This window comes from Hypanus sabinus, chromosome 3 (genome assembly GCF_030144855.1).
Source record: "Hypanus sabinus isolate sHypSab1 chromosome 3, sHypSab1.hap1, whole genome shotgun sequence".
NCBI lineage: Eukaryota > Metazoa > Chordata > Chondrichthyes > Myliobatiformes > Dasyatidae > Hypanus > Hypanus sabinus.
In genome coordinates, this window is record NC_082708.1 from 48,170,114 (window position 1) to 48,189,159 (window position 19,046).

General features: G+C 43.6%; 1 protein-coding gene across 2 annotated transcripts in view; it reads right to left on the reverse strand.

Annotated features, from left to right (window-relative positions):
* LOC132391288 (probable ribonuclease ZC3H12C) overlaps positions 1-19,046 on the reverse strand; it is a 114,994-nt gene that overhangs the window by 8,701 nt on the left and 87,247 nt on the right. For both annotated transcript variants that reach the window (XM_059964255.1, XM_059964256.1), the window contains 2 exons: positions 10,323-10,557; positions 10,113-10,219 (listed from right to left, as the gene is read on the reverse strand). In XM_059964255.1, the coding sequence (XP_059820238.1) occupies positions 10,113-10,219; positions 10,323-10,557 (342 nt within the window). The remainder of the gene's footprint in view (positions 1-10,112; positions 10,220-10,322; positions 10,558-19,046) is intronic.

The window sequence follows — 19,046 nt, forward strand, 5'->3', positions numbered from 1 at the left end:
AGCAGTTTTGGGCCCCTTATCTTAGAAAGGATGTGCCGAACTGGTGAAACAGTTGATGTTTCAAGCCAAGATCCTTGGTCAGGACTAACTGAAAGAAAAGATAGACAGATATTTATCCTTCCCCCTCCTGTCTTCTCCTATCATTTTGGATCTCCCCCTCCCCCTCCCACTTTCAAATCTCTATCTTTTCTTTCAGTTAGTCCTGATGAAGGGTCTCGGCCTAAAACATCAACTGCATCAACAGTCACCAGGAAGACTGTACTTCTTCCTATAGATGCTGCCTGGCCTGCTGTGTTCTACCAGCATTTTGTGTGTGTTGCTGAAATGTGGAGATTGTTTAGTGGGCACTTGCATGGAGTTCTGGATAAGTTTGTCTCACTCAGACAGGAATAGGACGGCAATTTAAAGGAAGCATTATTGATAAAGAGAGGTGGAACTTTTAGTTAAAGGGAAAAAGGAAGCATACTTAAGGTTTTAGAAGCAAAAAATCAGCCAAGTTTGAGTTATAAAGTAGCCAGGAAAGAGCTGATAAGAAAGAATGGACTAAGGAGAGCAAGAAGGGGACATGAGAGGGCCTTGGTAAGTAGGATTAAGGAAAACCCAAAGGCAATCCATACAGAGGATGACTACAGACCATTCAGGGATAAATGAGGAAATGTGCTTGGAGGTAGAAGTAGGGGAGATCTTTAATTAATACTTTGCTTCAGTGTTCACCAGTGGGAGGGACTTTTGACAAACATGGAAGTCGATGTAGAACATACTAATGCACTTCAGGATGTTGAGTTTAAGAAGGAGGCAGTGTTAGAGCTTTTGAAAAAATATTAGAATAGGTAAATCCCCAGGTTACTACAGGAAGTGAGGGATGAGATTGTCAGGGCACTGCTGATCTTTGCGTGCTCACAGGCCACAGGTGCAATACCAGAGGATTGGAGAATGACAAATGTTCCATTGTTCAAGGAAATGATGTGAATAATTCGGGGAGTCAGACACTAGTAAGTCTTAAGTCAGTGGTGGGCAAATTAATGGAGAGGATTCTTAGGGCTAGGATTTATGAGAATTTGGAGACAGTTTTATTAGGGATAGTTAGGTGGCTTTGTGAGTGGTAGATCATGCCTCATGAGCTTAAGCTTTTTGAGAAAGTAACACATTGATGAAAGTAAAACAGTGGATGTGGTGTCTATGCATTTTTGTAAGCTGTTCTCCATTGTAAGCTCATCCAGAAAGTCTTATGGCATGGGATCCATGGAAACAGATGCTGGATTAAGAATTGGCTTGCCCACAGAAAGCAGAGGGTATCTAGTAGTGTTTTGCAGGGATCTGTTCTAGAATCCCTACTCTTTATGATGTTTGTCATTGATTTGGAAGATTGTTAGTTAGTTTGTAGATGACATGAAGGCCAACAGTATTGTGGATACTGTAGAAGGTTGTTGTAGATTATTATGGCATCTAGACAGGATGCAGAGCTGAGTATAAAATTACAGATGCACAGAAAAATGTGAAGTGATACATTATGGAAGATCAAACTTGAAGGTGGGGTATAAGGTTAATGGCAGGATTCTTAGCAGTGTGGAAGATAGGGGGATCTTGGTTCATAGATCCCTCAAAGGTGCCGCATAAATCGATTGTGTGGTTAAGGAGATGTATGGTATGCTGATCTTCATTAGCCAGAGGTATTGAGTTCAAGAACCGTGAGGTAATGTTGCAGCTCTATGGTTATATGACACTTAAGAGTATTATGTTCAGTTCTGATCTCATCAAAGGAAGGATGTGGAAGCTTTAAAGAAGGCGCAGAAGAGATTACCAGGAGGATACTGCCTAAATCAGAAAATATGTCTTATGAGGAAAGGCTGAGTGAGCTAGGGCTTTTCTCTTTAGAGAGGAGGAGGATGAGAGGTGACTTGACAGAGGTGTATAAGAATGTTAGAAGCAGCCAGCACTTTTCCCCCCAGAGTGGCAATAGCCAATACCCTTTGGAAGTCCTTTGGAGTATGCAGGCCTCTCCTTCACATCTTCTACCAGTCTGTTGTCACTAGTACAATCTTCTATGCGGTGGTATGCTGAGTAATTGCATCAACACAGATGAGGCCAATGGGCTCACTAAACTGATTAGAAAGGCTGACTCCGTTATAGGAGTCAAACTGGACACACTGGAGGCTGTGGTAGAACAAAGGACCCGACAGAAAATCCTGGCAACTCTGGACAATGTTTCTCACCCTCTGTACGTAACCTTGGTGAACAAAGGAGCACTTCTAGTAATAGACTAAAAAAACCGCACTGCTCCAAAGAGCACTATATGAGGTCATTCTTATCCCCAGCCATTAAGTGCTATAATGAGTCAACTTATAGCCATGGAAGTGATGACCTCCCCCCCCACCCCCCCCCCCCGCTAGACTGTTTGAGGTAACTTACTTTGTATTCTTTCTTAATTCTCTTCTAATACTTGTATATCTGTGCACTTGTAACAATACAGTAACACTATAATTTCCTTTTGGATCAATAAGGTATTACCAGAAGAGATCCATTTAAAGTGATTGGAGGGAAGTTTAGGGAGATGTCAAAGTTAGGTAGTGTTTTTTTTTTAACATACACAGCAAGTGGTAGTTCCCATGGGTGGTGGAGTGGAGATATATTTCTACCAGAGGAAGTATAAGGTGTTCCTTCCCTCCCTAACCCTTGAAAAAGTTGTAGCACCTTCTTAGCCCCGATTAGGGTCACATGAAGCCATGGGAGCATGGGTGGATGGTCGTATGAGCAGCTGGTGCATATTATAAGTCCACTGATACCAGGGAAATGCTCTCTGAAGAATATTGATAATAGCTGGGGTCAGAGGAACACAATAGAACCACTTCTGTAGAAAAGAAAAGCCAAGGACAATCAGGGTCTGGGAAAGAGACTCTGGTGAGGCCTAATTTGGAGTATTGTATGCAAGTTTGGTCACCTACACAGAGAAAATAAGTAAATAAATTTGAAAGAGTGTACAGAAAATTTACAAGGATGCATCTGGGTCTGAAGGTCCTGAGCTGTAAGGAAAGACTGAATAGACCATAAAACATAGGAGCAGAATTAGGCTATTTGGCCCATTGAGTCTGCTCCGCCATTCAATCATGGTTGATCCTTTTTTGCTCCTCATCAATCCCATTTCCCGGCCTTCAGCCCATAACCTTTGATGCCATATCCAATCAAGAACCTATCAATCTCTTCGTTAAATACACCCAACAACCTGGCCTCCACAAATGCATGTGGCAACAAGTTCTACAAATTCACCACCCTCTGGCTAAAGAAATATCTCCACATCTCTGTTTTGAATGGACGCTCCTCTATCCTGAGGCTGTACCCTCTTGTCCTAGACTCTCCCACCATGGGAAATATCCTTCCCACATCTACTCTGTCTAGTCCTTTCAATATTCGAAAGGTTTCAATGAGATTTCTCCCACCCCCCCATCCTTCCAAATTCCAGTAAGTAAAGATCCAGAACCATCAAATGTCCTTTGTATGATAACACTTTCATTCCTGGAATCATCCTTGTGAATCTCCTCTGGGTCTTCTCCAATGCCAGCACATCTCTTCTAATATGAGGTGCCCACAACTGTTCACAATACTCAAGATGAGGCATTATGAAGCCTCAGTAGCACATTCCTGCTGCTGTATTGTAGACCTCTTGAAATGAATGCTAATATGGCATTTGCCGTCCTCATCACCGACTCAACCTGCAAGGTTCTGCAGAAGGACTCCCAAGTCCCTTTACATTTCAGATTTTTTTGGATTTTCTCCGTTTAGAAAATAGTCCGATATCTCCAAATCCGACACTTTATTGCTCCTTTAATTCCTAACTTTCCTGAACTGCCTGCAAAAAATGCTATGGACCTATTTCTTTCCATGAATCCACTAGGTAAAGGTTTAATATCAATCATCCGAGATAAACTAGCAGCCTTACGACGGGCCCCCATGGATAAAATCAAAATGGCCTGGGAGCAGGATTTAAATATCTCCTTATCTGAGGAGAGCTGGGATTCAGTTCTCAAATCGGTTAACTCAACCTCTCTTTGTGCTCGCCACTGCCTTTTACAGTTTAAGATTGTTCATAGAGCACATTTGTCTAAATCTAAACTATCTCGATTCTACCCTAGTGTTGGTCCGTTCTGTGATAAATGCAAGAGGGATGTGGCCTCTCTCATCCATATGTACTGGTTCTGTCCTAGCTTGAAGAAATTCTGGAAAGATGTCTTCACTACGTTATCGTGTATTCTGAATCAGCATCTAGAACCAAACCCCTTAATTGCTCTGTTCGGTTTTTGGGGCGAGACAGATTTATGTCTGGGTCCGACCAAATGCTGAATATTATCCTTTGCCTCTCTCCTGGCTAGACGCTTGATCCTCCTTAGATGGAGATGTTGCCCCGCCCACTCATGCTCAATGGCTTAATGACATCATGGCTTGTTTGGGCCTCGAAAAAATTCATTATTCAGTTCTTAATTCGGATCTAAAGTTCCATAAGGTCTGGGGACCTTTTATCGAGTACTTTCATAACCTTCCTCTTGACGAGGGTTTTTTTTTCTTTTTGGTCCCTTGCTTTCAGCTCCTTTTTTTTCTGGTAGAAGGCATTATTACCCTCTGTTGCTGAGTGTATTCACAGTCTGGGAGTTTGGCTGTCCTGACTTATACTCTCTATATTGTGTTGTGGTTGGTCTGGAGTTGCTGTTGTTTTTTCTTGTGTTGTGGGGCTTGGGGAGGACACTAAACTTACTTGTCTTTAATTTAGGTGCTTTTTTTTTGCTAAATTCTCTTCCTTTGTAGCATATTGTTATTGTATGCTTAATTTTGCACTGTTTTAATGTTCCTCATTGGGATTTGGGGTTTTTAATTTGTAAAATGTTTTGAAAAACTAATAAAAAAAAATTAAAAAAAAAAAGAAAATAGTTCGCATATTTATTTCTACTACCGAAGTGCACTACCATGCACTTTCCAACATTATATTTCATTTGCCACTTTCTTGCCCATTCTCCTAATCTAAGTCCTTCTGCATCCTATTTCCTCAACGCTACCTGCTCCTCCACCAATCTTTGTATCATTTGCAAACTTGGCAACAAAGCCATCTATTTCATAGTTTAAATCATTTATATGCAGCATAAAAAGTTATCCCAATATCGACCCCTGCGGAACACCACTAGTCATTGGCAGCCAACCAGACAAGGATACTTTTATTCCCACTCACTGCCTTCTTCCAATCAGCTAATGCTCTAACCAACTTTGTAACTTTCCTGTAATACCACCAGCTCTCAACTTGATAAGCAGCCTCATGTGTGACACTTTGTCATAGGCCTTCTGAAAGTCCAAATATACAACATCCACTGCATCCCCTTTATCTATCCTACTTGTAATCTCCTCAAAGAATTCAACAGGTTCATCAGGCAGGATTTTCCCTGAAGGAAACCATGCTGACTTTGTCCAATCTTGTCCTGTGTCACCAAGTACTCCATCACTTCGTCCTTAACAATTGACATCTTCCATCTTCCCAACTGCTGAGCTCAGGCTGACTGGTCTATAATTTCCTTTCTGCTACCTTCCTCCTTTCTTAAAGAGTAAAGTGACATTTGCAATTTTCCAGTCCTCTGGCACCATGCCAGAGTCCAATGATTTTTGAAAGATTATTTCTAATGCCGCCACAATCTCTAATGCTACCTCTTTCAGAACCCAGGGTGCAGTTCATCTGGTCCGGATGACTCATGTACCTTTAGGTCTTTCAGCTTTTTGAGCACCTTCTCCCTTGTAATAGTAACTGCACCCACTTCTCTTCCTTCACACACTACAACATCTGTCACGCTGCTAGTGTCTTCGACAGTGAAAACTGATGCAAAATACTCATTTAGTTCATCTGCCATCTCCTTGTCCCCTGTTATTATTTCTTCTGCCTCATTTTCTGGCAGTCCTATATCCATTCTCATTTTTCTTTTATTTTTTACATATTTGAAAAAGCTTTTACCATCCTCTGATACTATTTGCTAGCTTGCTTTCATATTTCATCTTTTCCCCTCTAATGATTCCTTTAGTCACTCTCTGTAGGTCTTTAAAAACTTCCCAATCCTCTATTTTCCCACTAATTTTTGCTTTGTTGTATGCCCTCTCTTTTGTTTTTACATTAGCTTTGTCTTCCCATGTCAGCAATGGTTGTACTCTTTTGCCATTTGAGTATTTCTTTATTTTTGGAATACACATGTCCTGCACCTTCCTCACTTTTCCCAGAAGTACATGCCATTGTTGCTCTGCTGACATCCCTCCCAACAGCTGCTTCCAATTTACTCTCATACGACTTGTAATTTCCCTTACTCCACTGAAATACTGCTAAGTCAAACTTTACTTTCTTCCTATCAAATTTCAAGTTGAACTCGATCATATCGTGATCACTGGTTCCTAAGGGTTCTTTTTCCCTAAGCTCCCTAATTGTTTCCAGTTTATTACATAACACCCAATCCAGTACAGCTGATCCCCTAGTAGGCTCAACAACAAACTGCTCTAAAAAGCCATCTCTTAGGCATTTAACAAACTCACTCTCTTAAGACCCATTACCAACCTGATTTTCCCAATTGACCAGCATGTTAAAATCTCCCATGACGATAATAACTTTGCCCTTTTGACATCCCTTTTCTATTTCTTGTTGTAATCTGCGCTCCACCTCCCAGCCAGTAACAGGAGGCTTGTATATAACTGCATCAGGGTCCTTTTACCCTTGTAGTTTTTTAACTCAACCACAAGGATTCAACATCTTCAGATTCTATGTCACATCTTTCTACTGATTTGATACCATCCTTTACCAGTATTGCCATGTCCCCCTCTCTTCCTACCTTCCTATCGCTCTGATACAACGTGTAACCTTGGACATTTAGCTCTCAGCTACAACTATCTTTCACAACATCATTCCTGGCGATCTGTAATATTGCAACAAGATCATCCACCTTATTACTTACACTATGCGCATTAGATACAACACCTCGAGTACCACATTTGCTATCCTTTTTGATTTTGCATCCCTAATGTACTGATACTCACCCTGTTGGCTCTGACTATGTCCCATCACCTGCCTGCCCTTCCTGACAGTCTGACTGCACGCTATCTTTACTTTTTTTTAACCATCTGTCCTAACCTGAGTCCCATCATTCCAGTTCCCACCTCCCTGCCAAATTAGTTTAGCCCCCCCCCCCCACCCCCAACAGCTCTAACAAACCTGCCCTGAGAATACTGGTCTCCTTCAGGTTCAGGTGCAACCCCGTCACTTTTGAACAGGTCATACCTCCCCCAGAAGAGATCCCAATGATTCAAGAATCTGAAGCCCCTGCCCCCTGCACCAGCTTCTCAGCCATGCATTTATTTGCCAAACCATCCTGTTTCTACCCCCACTGGGGTGTGGCGCAGGAAGCAATCCAGAAATTACTACCCGGGAGGTCCTGCTTCTCAGCTTTCTACCTAGCTCTCTAAAATCTCTTTTCAGGACCTTTTTGCTTTTTCTTCCTATGTCTTTGGTACCAACCTACACCAAGAAATCTGGCTGCTCTCCCTCCCTCTCCAAAATGTTGTGGATCCGCTCTGAGATGTCTTGACCCTGGCACCTGGAAGCCAATATACCATCCGTATGTCCCGTTCACATCCACAGAATCTCTTGTCTGTTCCCCTCACTATCAAATCCCCTATCATTACCGTTCCCTTCTTCTCTCTCTTTCCCTTCTGCACCACAGACCCACGCTCAGTGCCTGTAACCCAGTCGCCGTGGCATTCCCCCGGGAGATCATCCCCAACAAAAGTATCCAAAGCAGTATATTTGTTTTTGAGGGGAATGGCCACAGGGCTGCTTCTGCTGTAACTGCCTATTTACATTTCTTCTGACAGTCACCCAGCTACTCATCCACTGCAACTTCAGAGTGACTACTTCCCTGGAACTCTGATCAATTATCTTCTCACTCTCCCACACAAGCTGAAGATCATCCAGCTGCTGCTCCAGATCCCTAACACAGTCTTCAAGGAGCTGCAGCCGGGTGCATTTCACGCAGATGTAGTTCCCTGGGAGACTCTGATATCCAACATCCAGCATGAAGAACACAGAACCACCATTTACTATACCAGGTAAAGTAAGAGAAGAACAAAAAGAAAACCTTAACAGAAATTTAGCCAGAACCGAAGCCTCCTTTGAGCTAAAGTCTGATGGTTCTACTCTTGCCACCGGCCTACTCCTGACAATGGCCGCCCCACTTATCTCTTCTATACTTTTATTTAGTTTGCAGTGCTCTGCTCCTGCTGCTGATAGGGTCTCTGCAATGGCCAAATGCCCACGAAGCTCTCTTCTTAAGTAAGTGTTGCCACTTATAGGTTAGGACTTCATTCCTTGGAACGTAGAAAATTTGAGAGGTTTGATAGAGGTATACAAAATTATGGGGGGGTATAGATAGGGTAGATGCAAGCAGGCATTTCCCACGGAGTTGGGTGGAACTATAACAGAGATCATGGGTTAAGAGTGAAAGGTGAAAAGTTTAAGGGGAACATGAGGGGAAACTGCTTTTATCGTAGGGTCGTGAGAGTGTGGAATGAGCTGCCAACACATGTGGTGCATGCAAGCTCAATTTCAATGCTTAAGAGAAGTTTGGATGGGTACATGGATGGTATGGATACAGGGGGCTATGGTCCCAGTGCTGGTCAATGGGAGGAGGCAGTTTAAATGGTTCAGCAAATTAGATGGGTTGAAGGGCCTATTTCTGTTCTGTACTTTTCTATGATTCTATGGTATGGTACATAATGATGATGGTAGTTGCCCGGCATGCGCTGCTGAGATACAGGCTGATGCATAGAACCTTAGAACATTACAGCACAGAAACATGCCTTTTGGCCCTTCTTGGCTGTGCCGAACCATTTTTCTGCCTAGTCCCACTGACCTGTACCTGGTCCATATTCCTCCATACACCTCTCATCCATGTACCTGCCAAAGTTTTTCTTAAATGTTAAAAATGAGCCCGCATTTACAACTTCATCTGGCAGCTCATTCCACACTCCCACCACTCTCTGTGTGAAGAAGCCCCCCCCCCAATGTTCCCTTTAAACTTTACCCCCTTCACACCCTTAACCCATGTCCTCTGTTTTTTTTCTCCCCCTAGCCTCAGTGGAAAAAGCCTGATTGCATTCACTCTATCTACACCTATCATAATTTTAAATACCTCTAACAAGTCTCCCCTCATTCTTCTATGCTCCAGGAAATAAAGTCCTAACGTATTCAACCTTCCTCTGTAACTCAGTTTCTCAAGTCCCGGCAACATCCTTGTAAACCTTCTCTGCGCTCTTGGCAATAGGATACAATAGGGACATTTTGAATACTCTTAAGCACATGGATGTAAGAAAAATGGAGTGTTATGGGATGAGTAGGAGGGAAGTGTTAGATTGATCATGGCATAGGGTTATATAGGTCTGCACAACTATGCGGACCAAAGAGCCCATACTGTGCTATAATTGTTCTATGTTCTATAAACTGTTTTTCCTTGCAAGTAGTACATCTCTGGAATTCTCCAGCCAAGGAAGCAGTAGAGGCTCCTTCATTAAATGTACTTAGGACCGAGTAAGATAGATTTTTGAATAGTAGGGGAATTAAGACTTACTGGAAAAAGACAGTTAGATGGGGCTGAGTCCACGGCCAAATCAGCCATGAATGGCAGAGCAGGCCCTATAGGCCAGATAGTGTACTCCTATTTCTCATGCTTTTAAATGGAATGACACTATGTTACTCATATAGTGTGCACCCTCATCTGAAATGTAAGAATTAAATATTAGTATCACTTCGAAAGCATGTGAAATTTTGGATTGGTTAGAATTCTTATACCTCAATATAGTAAGAAGTTTGCAATCATCCTCACAACCATGACTCAACATGTGACAGGTCACTTATAATTGTAAACTGCAAGAATGTTAGCAAAGCCTTCGCCAAATATACCAAATATATACAAGAGACTTGAACTTTTGTCCTACTGAACTTGTATTGTGAAGGAATTGCTTCTCTTTACTTGGGAATAATATTTAAATGTTCATATGTAGCTGAAACTGAGAAGTATAAATAGGAATTTTATTTTTCAAAATGCATTTACCATATGGACAAGGCTGCTTCTTATATTCTGGTACAACAGGTCGTTTCCTTAGAAAGTTATCTAAGCTGGGTCCATGGCGACCCAGGGGATCATCCGGTGGCATAAATCTGAAATTAAATGATATAAAATATAATTATGAAGTGATGTTATATTAATACTTTTCATGATAATATTTAGGATAAACTCTATTATCAAAATCTGAATACCCACTTGTCATTAACAAAAGAATACATAAGTAATCTCTCATCAATGAATTTTTTCCATTCTGGCTTTTCATTCTGCAAATCCCTGTAGTTATCATTTGATACAATGATACCATCTGACTCATAAGCCAGTTTCACGATGAAGCGATCATCATAACAAACAACTCTCCGCCCTTGCACCCGACGAGATGGCGTGAAGACAAGTATTTTATCCTTTTCCAACTTGCGCAGGATTTCTTGATCTGTGGAAACAAGGTAGTTTTTAATTCGGTATTTGCTCCAAATATTTTTGATTTCTGAACATTTTCTAACTTCAAGGTACAATTTCGAATTTTGATATCCTAGGTTTATATTATCTGAGTTAGTAAACACACTAGAATATTAGCTGAAGCATCATATAAGGGGAATGTTGATGCAGTAGTTCATGTAGATGCCACTTAGCTTCAGGGACAGGGGTTCAAACCTGATGTCTAATACTGTAAGGTTTTTGGAAATTCTCTGGGATTCCAAGGAATTTGGTTTCCTACAATATCCAAATATACTGGTGGGTTAATTGGCTACTGTAAATTATTTCCTTGTAATTTAGTCACGTGACTTCAAGATGGCGGCGCGATGCAGTGCGCAGTGGCCACTTTGGAATGAATATCTGTAATCTGTCAAGTAGTGAGCTGTGTACAATCCTCATTTGATGGAGACAAACGTGTGAAGCATGGAGGAACATCTGGTGAAACTTTTGAAATGCCTGTTTCGCTGACACTACTATTGTGCGATCGGAAAAATCTCTGGGAGGACGGCCCCGAATCCTCGGCTTTGCTTGTTGCTTGGCGGCCAATGCTGGGGTCGAAGCACTCGGCAGAGATGGTGCTCGGTGCTCTGTGTTGGAGGGCTGGTCAGGGGCTCGGTTTTCGGATGGACTTGGAGTTTGCTGTCGTCAGGGCTCCCAAAGTGCTGCATCAGCAAGCTGCAGCGCTGGAGGTTCATGGCAAGAAGAGTTTTTCTTCCTTCTACCGTCTGCGTGAGATGATGGGCTGTCGGGACTTTGTGGCTCACTTTTAAACTGTGCCATGGACTGCTCTTTATCAGATTACGGTAAAGATGTGCACTGTTGAAACTATGTGTTATAATTATGTGGTCTTTTGTCAGTTAGTCTTTTATCAATTATGGTATTGTCTGCACTGTTGAAACTATATGTTAACTATAACTATATGTAACTATATGGTTTTGTGTACGTCTTGTAGCTTTAGTTTTGTCTGATGGGTTTGTAGTTCCTTTCCGGGGAACGTGCTAAGACGGTAGCACGATATTGATATGCAACAGCCTCTCCGGACTCTGGATTGGGGATTACCAAACGTAATGTGGTTTTTCTTGTGTGGTCTGTTTTGTACTTTTTTGTGTTATCATTCCAGAGAACTTTATCTCATTTTTAACTGCAATGTATTTGTGGTTATAAATGACAATAAACTGAATCTGAACCTGAAATTTCTTAGAAATAAATGGCAAAAGGTATCAATAAAGGGAGCCGATAGTTACGTGAGGCAGAATTTTTCTGGAAGGGAATAGGGAAAAGCGGCAAAGGGACTGATGAGATTCGTCTACTGGGAGCCATCACTGAGCCAACGTTTATTTTTGGGAAATAACTAGATGAGAAGAGGAAATTAGAAAACAATTACACCAGATTTAATTTTAAAAGATCAGATAAAATTTTGCAATATGAATAGAGATGTATAGTGTTATTGATAATGTTTACGGCTCAGTTTATCACATAAATTTTAGACTACATCTTGGATTTTTGACCAGTTTCTTATAAACAGCATTGCTCTAATAAAAATGAATGAACATTAATGAGTAACACTAGAATCAACCAACAATACTTGATTGGGAGAAACTAAAGGGAAATGTGACAAGTGGGATGCTTTAAAAATTGCGATAGGGGAGTTCTGAATCTGCATGCTCCTGTTAAAATGAAGGACAAGGATGGCAGGATTAGGGATAAAGAGACTCTGATCAGGAGATGAGAGGTATAACATATAGGAGTGAAGTTAGGAAGGAAAATAGGACAAAAAGAGGCCCAGAGATAACACTGGAATCCTAAAAGATTCTGCAAGTGTATTATGATCATAAGGATAACTCAGGAGAATAGGTCCCCTTAAGGAACAGTGTGATAACCTACATGTGAAACTGCACATGAAATAGGCGAAGTCTTAAGTGAATACTTTTTGTCTCTATTTACTATGGAGAAAGGCATGGAAACTAGGGGTTCAGGGAAGAGACAGCGATATCACTAAGCATATTGATATTATGAAGGTGATGTTGTTGGTCTTCCATTGCTTAAAGGTAGATAAGGTTCAGGGATTTGACCAGATGTATCCTAGAATATTTGTGGGATGCAAGGGAGGAGATTGCCTTAAGCTCTGACAGACATTTTTATAACCTTCATTAGCCATGGATGAGGTACCAGAAAATTGAAGGATAGCTAATGTTGTGCTTTAATTTAAGAAGGGCTACAAGCCAGGGACCAGGCCAAATAGCCTTACATCAGTGGTGGGAAAGTTATTTGGAAGGGATTCTAATGGTCAGGATTTATTTGTATTTGGAAACACAAAATAAGGATTAAGGATTGTCAGCATGGCTTTGTTCTCTAAGCTTTTTGAGGAGGTGGCCAAGAAGACTGACAAGGGCATGTAGGCACTGCCTATGTGGACTTTAGCAAGGCCTTTGACAAAGTTCACATGCCAGGCTGGTCTAGAAGGTGAGGAAAAGAGATCCAGGGCAAAATAGCAAATTGGATGCAAAGTTGGCTTGGTGGTGGAAAGCAGAGGATGGTAATGGAGAATTGCTTTTTCAGATTGGATATTTATAATGAGTGGTTTGCACCAAGGGGTGGTGCTGGATCCTTTATTGCTTGTTAAATATATATTAATGATTTGGAAGAAAATATAGGTAGCATGGTTAATAAGGTGACAGATGATACCAAAATTAATAGTATAGTGAACAGCAAAGAAGGTTGTCCAAAGTTATAACAGGATCTAGGTCAAATGGGAAAGTTAGCCAAGGGAATAGCAGATGGAATTTAACTCAGATGAATGCAAAGTGATGGATTTTGAAAAGTTAAACTTGGCCAAGGCACACACAGCAAATGACAAGGCCCTGGAGAGTATTACAGTACAGCAAGACTTGGGGTACATAATTTCCTGTAAATGGCAATACATAGAAATGGAGACACTAATGCTCCAGCCCTTTCTGGAAACTTAAGTTTTAGGTTATCACCTCAGATGTTCCACTGTAAGCATTAGTTCAATGGTGAAAGTACATAGTTTTGATTACTTTAGAATTCCTTCAACACAAAGACACACCCACCTTCAAGTGACCCATCCACCTATTTCCTCCTCATATACTCCTTAATGTACTTGCCAATTTCCAGTAAAGCTGTAAAACTTCTGTCATTCTCATGGAAATAATGTCCCTATGACTGTTTAAAACCTGCAACCATATTTTCACAAAGTCACCTTGTTTCCTTGAAACAGATCAAAAGTCAGTAATACCAATTTTTCTTTAATTGTTAAAGAACCTAGTCTTCTATCACATTTTGTTTTGACCCCTATTTTTTGTTCTTCCATTTCAACCTTTTTATGTATTCATACCCTAATACTATCAGGCATTCTTTGACAAAGGTTTCTTTTTAAAATAATAATGTTAAAATCATTGATCTCACCAATACAAGAATTACAGTGAAGTGTACTTTTGTGTCCCCTCAAATTTTTACCTAGATAGTTTTCTTGATTGGATGCTGGGAGTCATATTGAAACATCTTGGTACCTCTTCCATCTTTTTGCTCAAGCTCATTCTGACAATGATAATGATGAATGCCTGGAATATCATGGAATCTGCTCCACTATTCCATTACGGTTGATTTATTATCCCTCTCAACCCCATTCTCCTGCCTTCTGTCTGCAAACTTTAACACACTTACTAATCAGCAACCTATCAACCTCCGCTTTAAATATATTCGGTAATTTGACCTTCACAGCCATCTGTGAATTCAACAGATTCACCACACACAGGGTAAAGAAATTCTTCTTCATCTCCATTCTATAGGGACATCCTTTTATTCTGAGGGTGTGCCGTCCGGTTCTAGACTCCCCTACTACAGAAAACTTCCTCTTCAATTCCACTCTTTCTGGGCCTTTCAATATTAGGAGGGTTTCAATGAGATTCCCTCATTCTTCTAAACTTGGGTGAATACAGGCACAGTGCTATCACACGCTCCTCATATGTTAACTCTTTTATTCCGGGGATAATTCTCCTGAACCTCCTCTAGTGCCAGAACATCCTTTCTTTGATAAGGGGCACAAAACTGCTCACAGTTCTCCAAATTTGGCCTGGCTAATGCCTTATAAAGCTTTAGCAATACACCTTTGCTTTTATATCTTAGGCCTCTTGAAATGAATGCTAGCATTGCATTTGCCTTCCTTACCACCGACTCAATTTGCAAGTTAACCTTTACAGAATGCTGCATGTGGACTCCCTAGTCCCCTTTCACCTCTGACTTCTGAACTTTATGCCCATTTAGACAATAATCTATGCCTTTATTCGTTCCACCACAGTACATCACCACACATATCCCTACACTGCCTTCCATATGCCACTTCTTCACTCATTTTCCTAAGCTGCACGAGTCCTTCTACAGACTCCTGCTTCCTCAACACTAACTGCCCCTTCACCTATCTTTGTATCATCTGCAAGCCATCAATTCCATCATCCAAGTTACTGACATATAAATGAATAGAAACAGTCCCAACAATGATCCTGTGGAACACCACTAGTCACAAGCAGCCAACCAGAAATGGCCCAACTAACTCTGACTTTTTGTCTCTTGCCAGTCAATCTTTTATCCATGCTAATATATTTCCTGTAATGTCATGGGTTATTAGCATCATGTGTGGCACCTTTTAAAAGCCCTTCTGAAAATTCAAGTAAACAACATCTACTGACTCTCTTCTGTCAATCCTGTCTGGTATTTCCTCCAGGAATTCCAACAGATTTGTCAGGCAACATTTTCCCTTAAGGAGACCATGCTGACTTTGGTTTATTTTTTCAAGTGCCTCCACGTAACCCAAAACTTCATCCTTAATAATGGACTCCAACATCTTCCTGACCACTGAAGTCAGGCTAACTGGCCTATAATTTCCTGTCTTTTGTCTTCCTTCTTAAAGAGTGGAGTGACATTTGCTATTTTCTAGTCCTCCAGAACCATTGCAGAACCAGTGATTCTTGAAAGATAACTACTAATACTTCAACAATCTCTTTCAGAACCCTGGAATGTAGTCCATCTAGTCCAGGTGACTTATCTACTTTCAGACCTTTCAGCTTCCCGAGCACCTTCTCCTTAGTCGTTGCAAATACACTCACTTCTGCCCCTTTCACTCTCCAGTTTCTGGCATACTGCTGGTGCTTTCCACAGTAAAGACTGACGTAAAATACTTATTGAGCTTGTCCACAATTTCCTTGTTCCCCATTCTACTTCTTCAACGTCATCTTCCAGTGGACCAATATATACTCTCTCCTCTCTTTTAGTCTTTGCATATCTGAAAATACAGTTTGGTATCCACTTTATTTTAATGGTTATGTGACGACCCACTTCCTAGCGCATTCGAACCGGCTCACAAATAGCCAGCGCGCCGGCATAAAGGCCAGTCCCAAAATGGCGCCAAGTCTGCTTCACCAGCAAGGGGAAAAGCCCGCGCGGGACAGGACTGTAAATATGTGCCCCCTACAGCATCCGCACCCGGGGAGGGCGGGATCAGGAAGGCTTTAAAGCGAGGCCACGAAGTTCGAATAAAATTTTTTTGTAACTGCAGTTTACCGACTCCGTGTCGTTATTTCAACGTTGCGTGTAGCACACTGCTACAATTGGTGACCCTGACGGCCCAAACGATATTTGGACCGGAGATGACCGACGCCACATTTGTTCATGCAGTTTCGTTGAAACTGCCAAGCTTCTGGATGCTGAGACTTCACCTATGGTTCCAGCAAGCAGAAGCCCAATTCCACGTTCGGCAGATAACCTCGGAGGACACACGTTACTACTACGTGGTGAGCTCCCTCAACCAGGACACAGTGGCCCAGGTTGAGGAGTTCATACAGTCTCCCCTAGTGGACGGCAAATACGTGGAATTCAAAGCCCTGCTCATAAGGACTTTCGGACTCTCACAGCGCGAGCGAGCTGCCCGCTTACTGCACCTGGATGGTTTGGGAGACAGACCTCCATCGGCTTTAATGAACGAGATGTTGTCTCTGGCCGGAGGACACAAGCCCTGCCTCATGTTTGAGCAGGCATTCCTGAAGCAGCTGCCCGAGGACATACGCCTGCTGCTTTCCGATGCAGATTTCAGCGACCCCCGGAAGGTGGCAGCCCGGGAGGACTTGCTGTGGAACGCCAAGAAGGAGAGTGGCGTGCCTGTCGTACAGATCACCAGGCCACGCTCCCAGCAGCAAACCAGACCAGGCCCGGCCACAGGGCCCGCTAACCCCAGAGGCAGGGGTGAGGAAACCAACGAACAATGGTGCTTCTACCACCAGCGGTGGGGCGCAGAGCCCGCCACTATCGCTCGCCCTGCAAGTTCCCAGGAAACGCCAGGGCCAGCCACCGCTGATGGCTATGGCGGCTGGCCATTGGAATAGCCTCCTGTACGTGTGGGACAAGCGGTCGGGATGACGTTTTTTTGTTGACACCGGTGCTGAGATCAGCATCTTACCTCCATTGAATTACGACACCCGCAACAGGGCACCGGGTCCCACCCTGAGGGCCACGAACGGCAGCACAGTAAGGACCTACGGCACCCATATGGTGCAGCTACAGTTCGGCTCCAGCTGGTTCACATGGGACTTCACACTGGCTGCTGTAGCCCAACTGCTTCTGGGTGCAGATTTTTTGCGGTCTCACAGCCTACTGGTCGACCTGCCGAGGCAGAGACTGGTCCACGCCAAGACCTTTCAGACGTTCTCCCTGGATGAAGCCCAGTTGCCAGCCCCACACCTCGACTCCATCACGCTGTCTGACAACGACTTCACCAGTCCTGGCGGATTTCCCATCGGTTCTGGCGCCGCAGTTCACGGCAGCCATGCCCAGACACGGCGTACAGCACCACATCCCGACCCAGGGAACACCCCTCCACGCCCGCGCATGAAGGCTCCCTCCGGACAAGCTCCGACTGGTGAAGGAGGAGTTCAAGAGGATGGAGGAATTGGGGATCATACGGCAGTCTGACAGCTCATGGGCCTCCCCCCTGCACATGGTGCCCAAAGCGACAGGAGGCTGGAGACTATGCGGCGACCACCGCAGGCTGAACGAGGCTACAACACCGGACCGCTACCTTGTGCTGCACATTCAGGACTTTGCAGCAAACCTACACGGCGCATGGATCTTCTCCAAGGTAGACCTCGTCCAGGGATACCATCAAATCCCGATGCATCCAGACGACGTCCCCAAAATGGCACTCATCACCCTGTTTGGCTTTTTCGAGTTCCTCCGCATGCCATTCGGCCTGAATAATGCCGCAAAGACGTTTCAGCGGTTAATGGATGCGGTGGGACGCGACCTGGACTTCGCTTTCATCTATTTGGACGACATCCTCATAGCCAGCAGCAGTCGTCAAGAGCATCTGTCCCACCTCCGTCAACTCTACACCCGACTGAGTGAATACGGCCTGATAATCAACCTGGCCAAATGCCAGTTCGGGCTTGATACCATCGACTTCCTGGGCCACAGGATTACTACAGACGGGGCAACCCCTCTGCCACCTAAGGTAGATGCAGTCCGCCATTTCCCCCGACCCACCACAATCAAAGGCCTTCAGGAATTCATGGATATGGTAAATTTCTACCACCGCTTCCTCCCTTCAGCTGCCCTAATCATGCGCCCCTGTTAGCCCTGATGTCGGGTCCGGGCAAGGACATTACCTGAGACGAGGAGTCCGCCGCCGCTTTCATTAAAATGAAAGAAGCCTTGGCAAACGCCGCGATGCTAGTGCACTTTAGAATGGACGTCCCTACCGCCCTCACAGTGGATGCATCTAACACGGCAGTCGGTGGGGTACTGGAGCAACTCATTGAGGGTCGCTGGCAACCCCTGGTGTTTTTCAGTAAACACCTGCGACCACCCGAGCTCAAATACAGTGCTTTCGACCGGGAACTGTTGGCACTATACCTGGCAATTCCGGCATTTCAGGTACTTCTTAGAAGGTAGGCCCTTCACCCCATTCACGGACCACAGGCTGCTTACCTTTACGTTCACAAAGGTGTCCGCTCCCTGGTTGATCCTGCCAGCAGCGCCATCTGTCCTACATCTCTGAATACACGACGGAAGTCCGGCATGTCTCAGGTAAGGACAATGTCGTGGCGGATGCACTCTCTCACCCTAACATTCATGTCCTTTCCCAAGGGGTAGACTTTGAGGCGCTGGCAGAGGCGTAGCAGGCAGACGAGGAGATCCCTAGTTACAGAACCGCAGTCTCCGGTTTGCAGCTCCAGGACCTCCCCGTAGGCCCAGGTGAGAGGACCCTACTCTGTGACGTCACCACCGGCCAACCCTGTCCCATCGTCCCGGCACCCTGGCGGTGGCACATTTTTGACTCCATTCATAACTTAGCGCACCCCTCCATCAGGATAACCATCGGGATGTTCTCCAACAGGTTCGTTTGGCACAGACTCCGCAAGCAGGTCAGTGAATGGG